The sequence below is a fragment of the Oratosquilla oratoria genome, chromosome 42 (genome assembly GCF_046742065.1).
Source record: "Oratosquilla oratoria isolate Oo_2021 chromosome 42, ASM4674206v1, whole genome shotgun sequence".
In the NCBI taxonomy this organism is placed as follows: Eukaryota; Metazoa; Arthropoda; class Malacostraca; order Stomatopoda; family Squillidae; genus Oratosquilla; species Oratosquilla oratoria.
In genome coordinates, this window is record NC_134818.1 from 12,382,512 (window position 1) to 12,396,128 (window position 13,617).

At 39.5% G+C, this 13,617-nt stretch overlaps 1 protein-coding gene across 3 annotated transcripts in view; it reads right to left on the reverse strand.

Annotated features, from left to right (window-relative positions):
• Positions 1-5,477: 5,477 nt before the first annotated feature.
• Positions 5,478-13,617, reverse strand: part of LOC143021720 (thioredoxin domain-containing protein 12-like) — a 37,870-nt gene continuing 29,730 nt past the window's right edge. Inside the window, exons 1-5 of one of the 3 annotated variants that reach the window (XM_076179395.1) lie at positions 13,422-13,576; positions 12,941-13,211; positions 12,111-12,224; positions 11,823-11,966; positions 5,478-10,203 (exon numbers count right to left, since the gene is read on the reverse strand). In XM_076179395.1, coding sequence (XP_076035510.1) covers positions 10,052-10,203; positions 11,823-11,966; positions 12,111-12,224; positions 12,941-13,022 — 492 coding nt within the window. In that variant the 5' untranslated portion in view covers positions 13,023-13,211; positions 13,422-13,576 and the 3' untranslated portion in view covers positions 5,478-10,051. Of the gene's footprint in view, positions 10,204-11,822; positions 11,967-12,110; positions 12,225-12,940; positions 13,212-13,421; positions 13,577-13,617 lie in introns of those variants that run through there. The other 2 variants (XM_076179397.1, XM_076179396.1) reach the window with 2 other exon arrangements.

The window sequence follows — 13,617 nt, forward strand, 5'->3', positions numbered from 1 at the left end:
TTTACAATTAAAGTCACCCATTATAACTATTCTTCCTCCATCTTCTATTATCTTATTTAGTGTTATCCTTGTGTCTTCTAGCATATTCTTGTGTTCTCTCTCTTCCCACGATGCCGTTTTAGGAGGCACATAATTTACCACAAACTTCCTGCTCTTCTTGTCCCTGTCCTCTATTTCCATCATAATTATCTCCACCCTATTCTTTCCATATGTAACATTCCTCACATTTCTATCCTTCTTAGTCAGGAACATAACTCCACCACCTTGTCTTACTTCTCTATTTCTAATCCAATAATTATGTACACCATGTCCTACACTGTTGGGTGGTAATGGACCTTTAAATTTTGTCTCTACAATGCCCATTATGTCAGGTTCTTTTTCCTTCAGGTAATCATTCAGTTCACCCAAGCCTGTTATTAATCCATCTATATTTGTGAAGGACACTTTTAATTTTCTGTTACCTCCATCATGTTTTCTGATTTCCTTCTGTTTTTCTCTCCTATAAACAATTTCCTCACTTTCATATTCGCTACTCTCCAATAGAATTTCTCTTTGACTGTTCTGTTCTCTCTTTTTTTTTTTTTTTTAGCTTCGGTTCTTTTTGTTTTTATTTCTCTCTTTCCTCTTTATTCATCTCTCTTTTTATCCATACCTGTTTGTACTGATCACTTTCTGCTAGTTTCCCTGTTTTTTGTAAGACATTCTCTGTTGTCGTTTGTGACCTGAATTTAACCTTAATTGGTCTGATCTTATATATAATGTATTTCCCTAGCCTATATAATTCTTCAATTTCTTTTTCACCTTCTTGAAATATTTTCAATACCTTCTTTACCTTTTCTTTCTCATCTCTTATTCTTGTAGTCCTATTTGGATTATGCTTCTCTTCCATTCCTAATATAATTATACATTTCTTTTTATCTGCTAAGTCTCTTACTACATTCTCCTTCTCTCTCATCACTTTAATAACTGTGTCCTTAGTGTGTTCCTTCATCTGTTGTTTCACTATATCTCTGAATTTAATTTCATTATCCTCCTGAACTTTTCTCCAACCCTTTACCTCTTTTGCTATGGACTCCTTTTTCTCTTTATTATTCCTCTTTAATTCCTCATTCTCATCCTTTACTTCTTTTAACTGTCTTTTTATTCTATTTCTCCTTCTTTAGTTCTTCCAATTTATCAACTCTCTGTGTAATTAGCGCGAGTTTGCTAAACTTAACCTCCCATGATTCGTTCATTTTTGTTTGTTTTTGCTCTAGACTTGCTAATCGGGGAAGGTTGTCGTCTCTCCCCTCATTAAATCCATAGAAATAATTGTCTCCACTTTCTATTGAGTTGCTCTTACCTATATTTCTACTTTTGATTCCTTTGCTAACTTGTTCGACTTCACTTGTGTCGTCTGCGCACCTTTTGTTTACGCCCCTTCTGACTTCTGGAGCCTGTTCCTCCCCTTATTAATTTTCTTCCATTTTCTCAATAATTCCTCCCCTTCTCATATTTCTTCACCTACCCACTACACCACGAACTTTCCCCTTCCCTACTAATACAACACAAGTACTCCCTCGTCGCTGAAATCCACGAAAATTGCGTTTCTTCCGGAGTTCCAATCTTCGCCGTCTGTCCGACGTGCGAGCGTGTGTGCGTACGCCAGCAAATTTAAACAATCTTAATGATACAAAAGAAAGGACAGCTCTTATATATATATACATATATATATATATATATATATATACTCTACCTCCACCCCCCACTCCTCCCTTTCCTGCCACATTCGCACCCAAGTATCTAAAACTATCCACTTCCTTCAGTCTCTCTCCCTTAATACTCAAATCCAGCCTGCTGCCACTCTCTTCCCTTGTACATCTCATCACCTTACTTTTACCCATATTTATCTTAGCTTCCTTCTTTCACACACCTTAAACTTTGTCACTAACTTCCTCAATCCCTCCTCTGATCGTGCTACAAGCGCGGTGTCGTCAGCAAACAACAACTGACTTATTTTCCACTTTTCTCCATTTTCTTTAACCATCTCCAACCCCTGATCCACTACCCTTGCATTCACCTCTCACACCATCCCATTCATGTATAGATTGAACAGCCAGGGCGACATAACACATCACTGACGAAGTCCCGCCTTTACCTCAAACCATTCACTCTCTCCATTTCTAATCCTAACACAAGCTCTACTACTCTCGTAAAAACTTTTGACTGCTCTTAACAGCTTTCTTCCTATCCCATATATCTACAATACCTCCCACAGTGTATTCCTGTTTACCCTGTCATAAGCCTTTTCCAAATCCATAAAAGCCAAAAAAACATCCTTACCTTTTCCTATAGCTTTCTCACATATCTGTCTTACCACAAAAATCTGATCTACACAACCCCTACCTGTCCTAAAACCACACTGTTCCTCACCAATTACTCCCTCTGTTCCTCTCCTAATCCTCTCAATCAAGACCCTCCCATAAGCCTTCCCAACTTCACTCAACAAGCTGATCCCTCTGAAACTACTACATTCACACTTGTCCCCTTTCCCTTGTAAAGTGGAACTATACAGGCACTCCTCTAGTCCTCCGGCACTCTACCCTCTCTTAAACAAACATTAAATAACCTCACCAGCCAGTCCACCAAAACTGTACCTCCTTTTTTCATACATTCTGCATGGCATCCATCCAACCCAGGTGCCTTAGCTGCTCTCATCATCTTAACAGCTGCTTTCACTTCATCTTTCCCTATTTCTCCTTCATTTTCCTCACTCATCACTCTCATTTTCTTAGCGCTTCCCACTGCAACTACCTTTCCCTCCCTATCCTCCTTCACATTTAGCAACTCCCTAAAATACTCTGCCCACCTTCCTCTCACCACCCTCTTCCACTATCATCTCTCCATCTGCACCTTTTATTTTTTCTTCTCTACTTGATTCATCTCCTCTTCCTCTCTTAATTTCTTTCCAAAACATCTTTTTATTACTTTCAAAATGTTCTGTCATACTCTTACCCTATTTCACATCTGCTCTCCTCTTTGCCTCCTTTATCTTAAGCTTGACTTCCCTTCTCTTTACTTTGTACCTCTCATACGATTCCCTCGTCCTAATTTGAAGCCAATCTATTGAAGCTTGCTTTTTCTCTTCTACACCCTTCTTGGCTTCCTCATCCCACCATTCACTACCCTTCCTTCTATTTCCTCCCGCCCTCCTTGTTCCACACACCATCTTTGCACACCTTATGACTCCCTTCTTGAACCATCCCCATTCCTCCTCCACTCCTAGTTCTACTCTATCATTCACTCCCTCCCACTCCTCTCTCAGCTTCTTATACTCCTCCTTTTCTTTCTCATTTAAGCAGTTCACTCTAAGTACCTCTCTACCTTCTGCCCTTTTCCTCTTTCTCCACTCTCAATTTACCTTCCACCAGAAAATTATCTGATGTTTCCCCACTTTCTCCCCTTAGAACATGTACATCCTTAACTCTTCCTACCATACTCCTCATCACCACTATATAGTCCATTAATGCTCTATCTGCCACCCTTCCATCCACCACTCTTTCCCATGTGTACTTCTGCTAGACTTTCTTCCTAAACACTGTATTTGCTATCATCAACTCTCTTTTGAGACACATCTCCACCATCAATTCTCCACTACGATTTTTACCTGGAATTTCATACTTCCCAATCACTCCATCTATTGCTTCATTTCCTACCCTGGTATTAAGGTCTCCCAATACAACCACATTGACATTTCTCCCTAATCTCTCTATGCACTCATTTAAATCAACCCAAAAGCCTCCCTTTCCTCTATGCTCTTCTCACTACAAGGACCATATGCACTTACAAAAACCTTCATCCACATCAACCTTGAAGAAACCTCCTCCCACTCCACTACACGCTTACCTATCTCTTCACTTACTAGTATAGCTACCCCATCTCTCCCTCGTCCCCTCTTCACTCCTGAGAACCTCCCAACTACACTCCCAAACTCACACTCGCCCCTCCCTTTCATTTTAGTTTCACTCAAAGCCAACACATTCATCCTTCTTCTCACATACTGCCTATCTCTTCCCTTTAACTCTCATCTGTACCACATCCATGCACATTAAAAGACACAAACCTTAGGGTACTGGTTAGAAAACTCCTAGACCCTCTTATGCCATTACTTTTTTTATTTTTATTTTTTAGGAATGTCCCCCATGGGGCTACAAGTAGCAGGATTTCTAGTCCTAATCCCTGTCCCATTTTTGTCGCCTTTTACGACTCAAATGGGAAGACTTGTTGGCAGCATTCTATCCCCTACCACAGGGTAGGCAAAAAAAGGAAATGAATATTCAGAGAAATGGTACAGGACAGTAACAAGGGGTTGGGGGACAGCATAATGGAGGGGCAGTTGTAGTATAATAAAAGTGTCATAATTTCTCTATGAACAGTCTTCTTCTATCACAGACAAAATGATGTGTGACTCTGGTCCATAGGGGTGCCCATATAGACCCTAAAGTATCAACTGTATAATAAAAGTGTCATCATTTCTCTATGAACAGTCTTGCTCTATCACAGACAAAATTATGTGAAGCTCTGGTCCGTAGGGGCACCCCATATAGACCCTAAAGTATCAACTGCATGCTACTTTGCCACAATAACATGCAGCCAATATCCCAGACAGAGAGGGGGGGTTGCCGAATTAATGAAGTGGCCTTGCTGTGGATGTGCTGTGCCTTGCAACAGTGCTTCTGACCCAGGGCAGTGGACAGGATGCAGGGATGACCATCCAGGAGGTGCCAAGATGTGAAGGAGGGAAGAGGGTGGAGGGGAGTGGAGTATGTAGGGGATGGAATGGGTGGGAGTGGTTTCTATGCCTTTTTCTTTTTGGCTACCTCCCATGTAAGGGGGAAAAAAGCCTTTGGTATGTGTGTGTGTATACATATGTATATTCGTATACTTAGGGTGCAGGTTCTCTTTAATGCAAACTGAGTTAAACACCACAGTGTTACACGACTCTATGCCTTTTTCTTTTTGGCTACCTCCCATGTAAGGGGGAAAAAAGCCTTTGGTATGTGTGTGTGTATACATATGTATATTCGTATACTTAGGGTGCAGGTTCTCTTTAATGCAAACTGAGTTAAACACCACAGTGTTACACGACTCGGTACTAAATATTTCTTTAAAATGGGAGGGTCAGCATGGGAGTGGAGGTAGCCCAGTGGCAGTCCTACCAACCTATGGGAACTGTACCCCGCACATCGACAGAGATTTCCTGAGTGAACATACTGTAGGAAGAGTGAAAGGACAATAAAGCAAACTGTAGAGATTGTAATTTTTCAATGTCTTGTTCTTCAATTAAACCAACATTTTTGCGGCATTTTATGACATGTGCCTTTGTACTTGGTGTTGCCTGATTTTCACTCAAGAACCCAATTCATATAAAAATTGTTCAACCTTTTTTTTTGCATTTTACTATCTATATTCTTGCTGCTGCCAATTAATTTTATTCAGTTATGAGGAACTCCTCAGCAGCAAAAACCAATAAACCTTGCAAACATGCTGTTTCCAGTCCTGTAAAGACAACCAAGCAATTGCTTGTTTGAAATGTTTAAGTAAACTAGTACCAAGTTCATTCAATTCAAATGAAAGCTAAAAATCTATTCTAATATTTCCATGGAATAATTTTAAAGGCACCTTAAAAATGAATAAAACAATATTGATTTATTCAAAGACAAAATGAAATTCATACATTTCCTATTTTTAAGGCACCCATGTTTAGTTCAAAAGGCATCTTAGTCTCAGATTCTTTCTCCAATTGAATGAAATAATGTCATTAGCTAGCACAAAATGTACAAAGGGTATCACATGGCTGAAGGGAGCGAGTAAGATGGACCTAACCCTCTCAGTCTGGGCTCCATCCATAACTAAACAAATGTGTCCTAAGTTAACTGGAACAACACATTATGTAAATGATATCACCAAGTCCTTGGGTTTGGGTACATAATTGGAAGAACCATGACCCAAATTACAATTATGATTAGTTTAATTCAATTTATGTGTTTTTTTTTTTTTTTTTGTATATGCACACATTGGAATGTCTTAACTCTAATTCTCATTGAAATTTAGCCCTTAGGGCTACAGAGAGCAGGATGCCTAGTCCCATCCTCCATCCCTTTTTAGCATTCTTTTGTGACATGAGGGGGGGAAAACTCGGTGACAGTTTCTTTTTGGGGGATGGGAGTGGAATTGGTGGCAGTGAGTACCTTTTGACTTTGGGTACCTTCCTGGTAGGAGGAAGAAACCCATGATTTATAGATAAAGTGGAATAGCATTGTAATAGTGTCTTGATAAATTTAACCTCATTATCAAACTTCACAATTCTATCATGAATACTGTATACACTAACATGGTATGTATACCTAATATGGGATTCAGACTTATAAATACAGGACTTGCTGTTGGCCTTAGTGATATTGTGACCAGCCAAAATGGTAATGTTCAAGTTTAATAACAAATAAAATCTGCTCTGAGTATATAGTCATGGTGTAATGAAATTTGTACTACCTTTACTTTTCACAACATAAGTGTTGTTTGCTACTATTCTAAGCATAAAGATTTATGGTTACAGAAAGTTTGCACAATAACCATATTCTTTTAAATCTAGAAATACAGTACTTAAAAAGTCATGATTCTATTTATAATGCTTCCATTTCAACATAAATAAAAATGGCACACATTGAATCAGCCACTCATGAATATGACTAAAGAGACTGGTGCATCATACAGGGAAATTTGATAGCAATAACAACATTGCCTCAATTTTCACTCACTGAAATTTACAGCCCTACAACAACCAATCCTGTCCCTCAGGCTCCCTCATAAATCTCTCCAGAAAGAAACTTAGGACTGTTATCTATACTGTTTTAGTGTGAGTCTGCTCCATGTTTGGCTGGCAGGAGGAAAAGAGTAGTTGAGAGTTGTCAACTCTCCTTAAATGAAAAAGTTTGGGGAAAATAGTGTGTGTGAACATGTATGAATATCTTTACTATAAGGAAATTGTGCCTGAAAAGTTTCATGTTTTCTTGATACACATTTATTAATTGTTCAATTGATTAAAATCTTGAGCCTAGTTAAAAGAATGAGTACCAGATACTTGGGGGCCGCAGACCCAGACATAGGTGAGGGTGTTGACAACAGGTTTTGAAGACATACAGAAGGGAGAGGATTTTCCCCAACATCTATCTCCTAGGACCATCAGAAGTATCCTGAGTATTATAGATATTCTTGCATGGTGTATCATTCAGCACACTCACAGATTTTTGGGTCTTCAAAAGACACAAATTCATCATAGATTTAAGTATACGAGAGTTAGTGCACTTCAGGTCCCTCGTATAATAATCATTGTCAAATTTCACTGACTGGAAATATACATGTAATAAATACATATACCAAGGCTTTTTCACCCTTACAAGGGAGGTAGCAAAAAAGAAAAAGGCATAAAACCATTCCCACCCATTCCATCCCTAAATACACTCCACCCTCCCTCTTATCTTAGCACTACCTGGATATGCCTGGGAATAATGATGGGTATCTGGAAATATACATGTAATGCCTGGGAATAATGATGGGTCCTGCATGATAGAAAGTTAAGCAGGCTATTTTCAAAACCTGTCAACTCCTTCACTTCTATCAGGATTCACAACTCATTGGGGCTGACACTTGGTCTCTGGACTGCCCACAATTCCTCAATCTCTACCAGCTTCAACTGTAATTCTTGCACCTTTTCACACATGGAAAACTGACTACTGGTGACTGTTCCTCCTCCTCCTCATACTTTCAGCCAGTGACAGACAGTCCCACACCAATACAACACTGAAAACAGTCAAAAATCCTGAAACTCAGTAACTTTCCTAAAATTAAAGCTATAAAGACTCTAATATTCAGCTGGTCTTTGGAATGGCCAAAAATCTGCAAATGTGTGGACTAATTCACCATGCAAGAATGTTCTTCAATAGTCAGGTCAGAAAACATACATGCATATACATACAAAGGCCATTATCCCCCTAATAAGCAGGTAGCTGAGTCGAAGCATACTTTTTTGCTGAATAAGCATGAAGGATGCTCACTGCCCAAGTGGGTTTGGGCATCTCTACTTGCAGGAATGGTTGAGGTGATGGCAGTCCTAACCTTGACACCAGTGAGCTGACCCAAGGGCATGGTTTACTGAATTCCACACTACAAATTTCTCTGTAGGAGGCACCATCTTAGCCTCCTGATGGGGACGGGGAGGTCATAATGTTAAAACAGATCCAAGTAGGAGAAAATAATAATAATAATTGTGACCTCAAATTTCACTAAGTGGGGAAACCACAGCCCAAGAGTAGCTGACAATGGTCCTTGGGACCTCCCACAGATCTCTCTGGAAAGAGACTTTGGACTATTGTCTATGTTGCATTGGTGAGAGGCTCTTTCTATGTCATTAGCTGAAAGTAGCAGAAGGAGGGAAGCCCTTCATTTGTGTAAAGGTGTAACAAAAACAGCTGAAGTTGACAGAGAGATCTTGGGCCTAGTTTGGAGACTGAGAGTCAGCCCTTCAGGGCTGCACCTCCTAATGGAGGTCTTGGGGTGGATGGGTTTTGATAACGGGCAGCTGTGCTGGTCATATCATGGGACCACCACAAGCAGGTCCATGTACAAGAAATATACAGGAATACCTCACTATACAGTACAACCAAGTTATGTTCCCAGCTGACTGGTCGCAATGTGAAAATTCGTATATCGAGGTGGGTTTTACATGTAAATAGGGGGGTTGTGTTCATGGACCCTGTCAAACCCCTCCTCAATTTTTGCCTCCTGGGGCTTTCACATACACCCAACATTTGTTTTACCTACTTTATAGCACTCGGTCATATAGTGAGGTATTCCTGTGTATACATGTTTGTTTGTGTGTGTGTGTGTGTGTGTGTGTGTGTGTGTGTATATATATATATATATATATACACAGACGCTCCTCTACTTACGTTCATTCGTTTTACGTTTTTCTATTTTACGTTTGAACTGACTGTAAAAAAAATAATTGTAAATTTTTTTATTTATCTTTTTTTTTTATTTTAGCGCGCTCTCCGTAGTACGAGACGTTCAAACGATACTTTCGCATGACGCTGTGTCCATTGTTTACATGGCACAAACGACAGACTGAATATGCCTTGCCTCCTCCTCCCTCTCCTCCACCATCTCACTTTATGTTGCTTGAATTTAATTTATTTGAAATCAATGTTATTATTTTACAATGTTATGTTTACAATTAATGATTTAGGGGTGTTTTATAAGATACGGTAATAGAATTTATGGATGGATAATACAGTATGAACGGTCATACATTACTGGAACGTAGAGTAACAACTTACGTTCATTTTCACATTACGTTCGGCCGTTCGGAACGTAACTAAAACGTAAGTTGAGGAGCGTCTGTATTATTATATATATAACTATATATATATATGTGTGTGTGTGTGTGGGTCAGAAGCAGTGTCGCAAGACACAGCACATCCACGGCCTTGCTGTGGATGTGCTGTGTCTTGCAACACTACTTCTGACCCAGGGCAGTGGACAGGATGCACGGATGACCCGCCATCCAGGAGGTGCCAAGATGAGAAGGAGGGAGGAGGGTGGAGGGGAGTGGAATATGTAGGGGATGGAATGGGTGGGAGTGGTTTCTATGCCTTTTTCTTTTTGGCTACCCCCCGTGTAAGGGGGAAAAAGCCTTTGGTATGTATGTATATGTATATATATATATATAAAGGGGGTTCCCAATGCCCATATTCTGTACCATTCAGTTGCATTTTACCACATGCGGGGAACACAGTGGCAATATTCTTGTTCATTACAACAGGGTGTACATAGACATATATTTATTTCATGACTTCACATAAATCTTCCACCAATGACTGATGAACAGAACCAAAATTCTGATTATATCTTTTACATATCTTACAGTCTTCCATTTACCTGATAAAACTGCAGTTCTACTGCATAAGTAACAAGCTAATTGCCAAATGTATGCTATGGGTTCAATCATGAGTAGCTAAAACTCATCTGATGGCATTGTCTTTCGTCCTAAAGTGTCAATGGCTTGTTTCATGGATGTTACTACAGTTTTGTCATCAGAATAGTAAAATTTATAACTTGGGTTTCCATCCTTGTTGTAAATTTCTTGATGAACATGACCATCCGAGTCTGAAAGAAAGAATTTTATCTCTATAAAACAAAAATTACATTTTCCATATACCAAACCTAATTTTGTTATCATCAGAATGATATATTCATGTACATTTAAAAGCATTGTCAAATGTGAGTGAGGATTGGGAAGTTGAAATGATGATACTGAGAAGTGGAATGAAAAGCAGGAGAATTAAGTTAAGTTGACAAAAATTAGTGAAAAAGAAATGAAGGGATCTGTGGCAAAGTTGAAATACAGGAAATGGGTTGAACTAAATGAGGGAAAACATGAAGATGACTGAAAAGAGGGATGAGATAGTGATACAGTAGTCAGTATGTAATTTATGTTAAAACAGGGGAGTACCCAAAGACCAAAAGAAAGCTTGCATGGTGCCACTATATAGAGGAAATTATTGCATGCTTGAATGTAAGGAGGATAGAACTGTTAACATTTTGCGCATCCCATCTTTTTGCTAGTCTTTCTTCACTCATTCTTTCCAAATACCCAAACCAGAATCATGGGGAAATAAAAGGATGTTATTGGAAGCAACAAAAGGAACATATAACACAATAGTTGAGCCAACTTTTATGTCTAGAGATGAAACCTGGATAATATATACATATACCAAGGCTTTTTCCCCCTTACAAGGGAGGTAGCCAAAAAGGGAAAGGCATAAAATCATTTCCACCCATTCCATCCCTGAATACACTCCACACCCCTCCACCCTCCCTCTTATCTGAGCACCTCCTGGATGACGGGTCATCCCTGCACCTTGTCCACTTCCCTGGGTCAGAAGCAGTGTTGCAAGACACAGCACATCCACAGCAAGGCCGCTTCATTAAATCGGCGACCCCCCCTCTCCGTCCCCCCATGCATAACAGGAGAGGACGGGGAGAAATCCCTTCGGGCTGCATCAAATTATATACAGACACATAAAAAAAGAAGAAAGATAGAGAGAGAAAGTGATATGTTCACATGGAATGGGAGAGCTGCATCAGATAATAGGGAGGAAAGGGTGGAGGATGAGAGTGGAATGGGTGGGCGTAGGTACATGTCTTTTGACTTGGCCAACTCCTTTTTAACCACTTCCATACGGTGACGTCTACGTAGGCGTCATGAGGAGCAAGTGGGTATGCGATGATGCCGATGTCGGCGTCTTGATTATATTCATTGTAGTCGTACCTACGTAACCTCCATTCTCTCTAAACTGGCTTCATCATATTTTCTATGGTTATAAAAATTCACGGGTGAAAGAGAACGAATGATTGAGCACTGACTTTATTTCTTATAATGCGATTATTATGACGCAACATCGCACGTCAGGCAGCTGATGCTGCCAGACATGCGATGTGCCCCGGAGTGAAGAGGTTAAGGAGAAAAAAGCCCTTGGTATATAGACATAGGGATGGGAGAGTAATAGAAAAGATAATGTGCCAATGGGATATCAAGAAACACAAGACACCATTTAATTGATGAGAAAATAGTACAAAAAAATAAAATCAATCAGTACATGAACAAGATGAAATTGGATCCCAAAAGTATAACTAATTTCTGTACACTGCAATTAGGTAAGTACAATGAAGAAATGCCCACCCACAGTAAACTATGAAGTAAAATTAGTTGTACAGATATTTACCAAGGAACAGGATTCTTGGTATGTAGCCTCCGTCAGGAGCATACTTTGGATCTGTAGGTTCTTCATTATCCAGTGAGTTTACCATAATAAAATGTGAACTCAGCATTTTGGCTTCTTCTGATCCTGCAAACTTTGGTTTGAATGCTGTTGATAAAGTGAACTAATTAGTACACATACTATGTCTCAGTATGGCTCATTTACACAAAACCTGCCCCAAAAGACAAACTAAATATCAAAGCACAGTACAATAAAAACTTCAAAACACATTTGTCAATATTGTATACGCACCTTTACATGCTCCACACCAGCTCTTGTGAATAATCAACATAAGAGGCTTCCCAGTTTCTTTGGCTTTTGTCAATCCATCCCCTAAAGTTACCCAAGAATACGCATCTCCTAAACCTGAAAGATGAGGAGTGCTATTAATTCTATGAATGTTCACCACTACAAAACCAAAAAAGTTACCCAATTCTCTCTTGCAGGGTACCTGTGGCCCAAAGGAAGCCAGCCTTGGCCATTGGTTTACCCCACAAGTCATTTGATAAAGTCATTTGATAAAGAGATTTTGCATCACACTCTGGAATGAGTGAGCATTGCACTGTTGGGCAGCATCTTTTGAGTAGTGTCTGCATCTGGGGGACTTGGCAACTGCCAGGCCAATTCTGTATTGGTAGTGCTTTAATGTGAGGTGGTGGTCTAAACATTATCATGCTAGTGCAGTTCCTTCTTGCCTTGAAAGTGATTTATCTGTTGGACTGATTTCTGGAGTACACTGGAATATTGAATCTGGCAGTCTATTGTGGAGTGCTTGTTTTGTGACAGGTTATTGTAGATGACAAGGAGAATACTGCTGGGTTTAGAAAATTATGTCTGCCATGATCATAGTCGTGTAGTCTTAGGGACTCATGTTTTCACTAAATACGCAATTTCACTAATAATCTAATTTGTGGTTTTGTTGTAATCTTCAGTATTTGCATGCACTTAATGCAGGAAAATAAAAATCTACTGATCTTTTCTATACATGTCAAGCAAGCTTTTTCCATGATATTACATGTCATTGTTACTGTATTATATTGACAAATACTGATAAACTAATTCCTAGTATTAATGAAACTTACCTCTTGCTAGGGTGTTTTCACAATTACTTTCATGTAATAAACTCAAAATTATAAGGACCAGAGCGTTTTGTCTTAATAACATCTTGGCTGAAACTAAAGGACCGTGATGAGACTGATCCAATACCCGGTCACAGATATTTGATGAGTGTCACAGGTGGCAAGTTGGGCTGTTCGCGAAGGAAGGTCTTGGTATCTACAATTTTACCAAATGTGTTATGTTTGTGACCACACGTGCACTATTCAGTTCCCTCTTGCTTTGTTGACAGTTCACCTGATAAGAATAACACGTCATCAGAACCTAAGAGATGTGGAACTGCCTGGATACAGGAGACGCCCACGTCGGTTGCGTCCTTATGGACGAAATTTGACAGTAATCAACGTAAACCTTCTTGTTTATGGCGAGCATATCAACAACGAATGTATTTACTCTGATAAATATGCACACAAATGTCACAACATGAGTACATGTAACGTGATTTACCTATTGTAATTACTTCTAAATAGATCTTCGTCAGCCAATTTCTGCCCTCCGGAAAGAAGTTATCTTTTCTTGAATTATCGATGCTTATTTCCTCCCGCGTTATGCGAAATGCAGCGATCAAGTTTAGTCAACACCTTTTCAAGGCACTTTGTTACCTGGGAATATTGTAGCAGTGAAATAATGCAGTATAGTATCA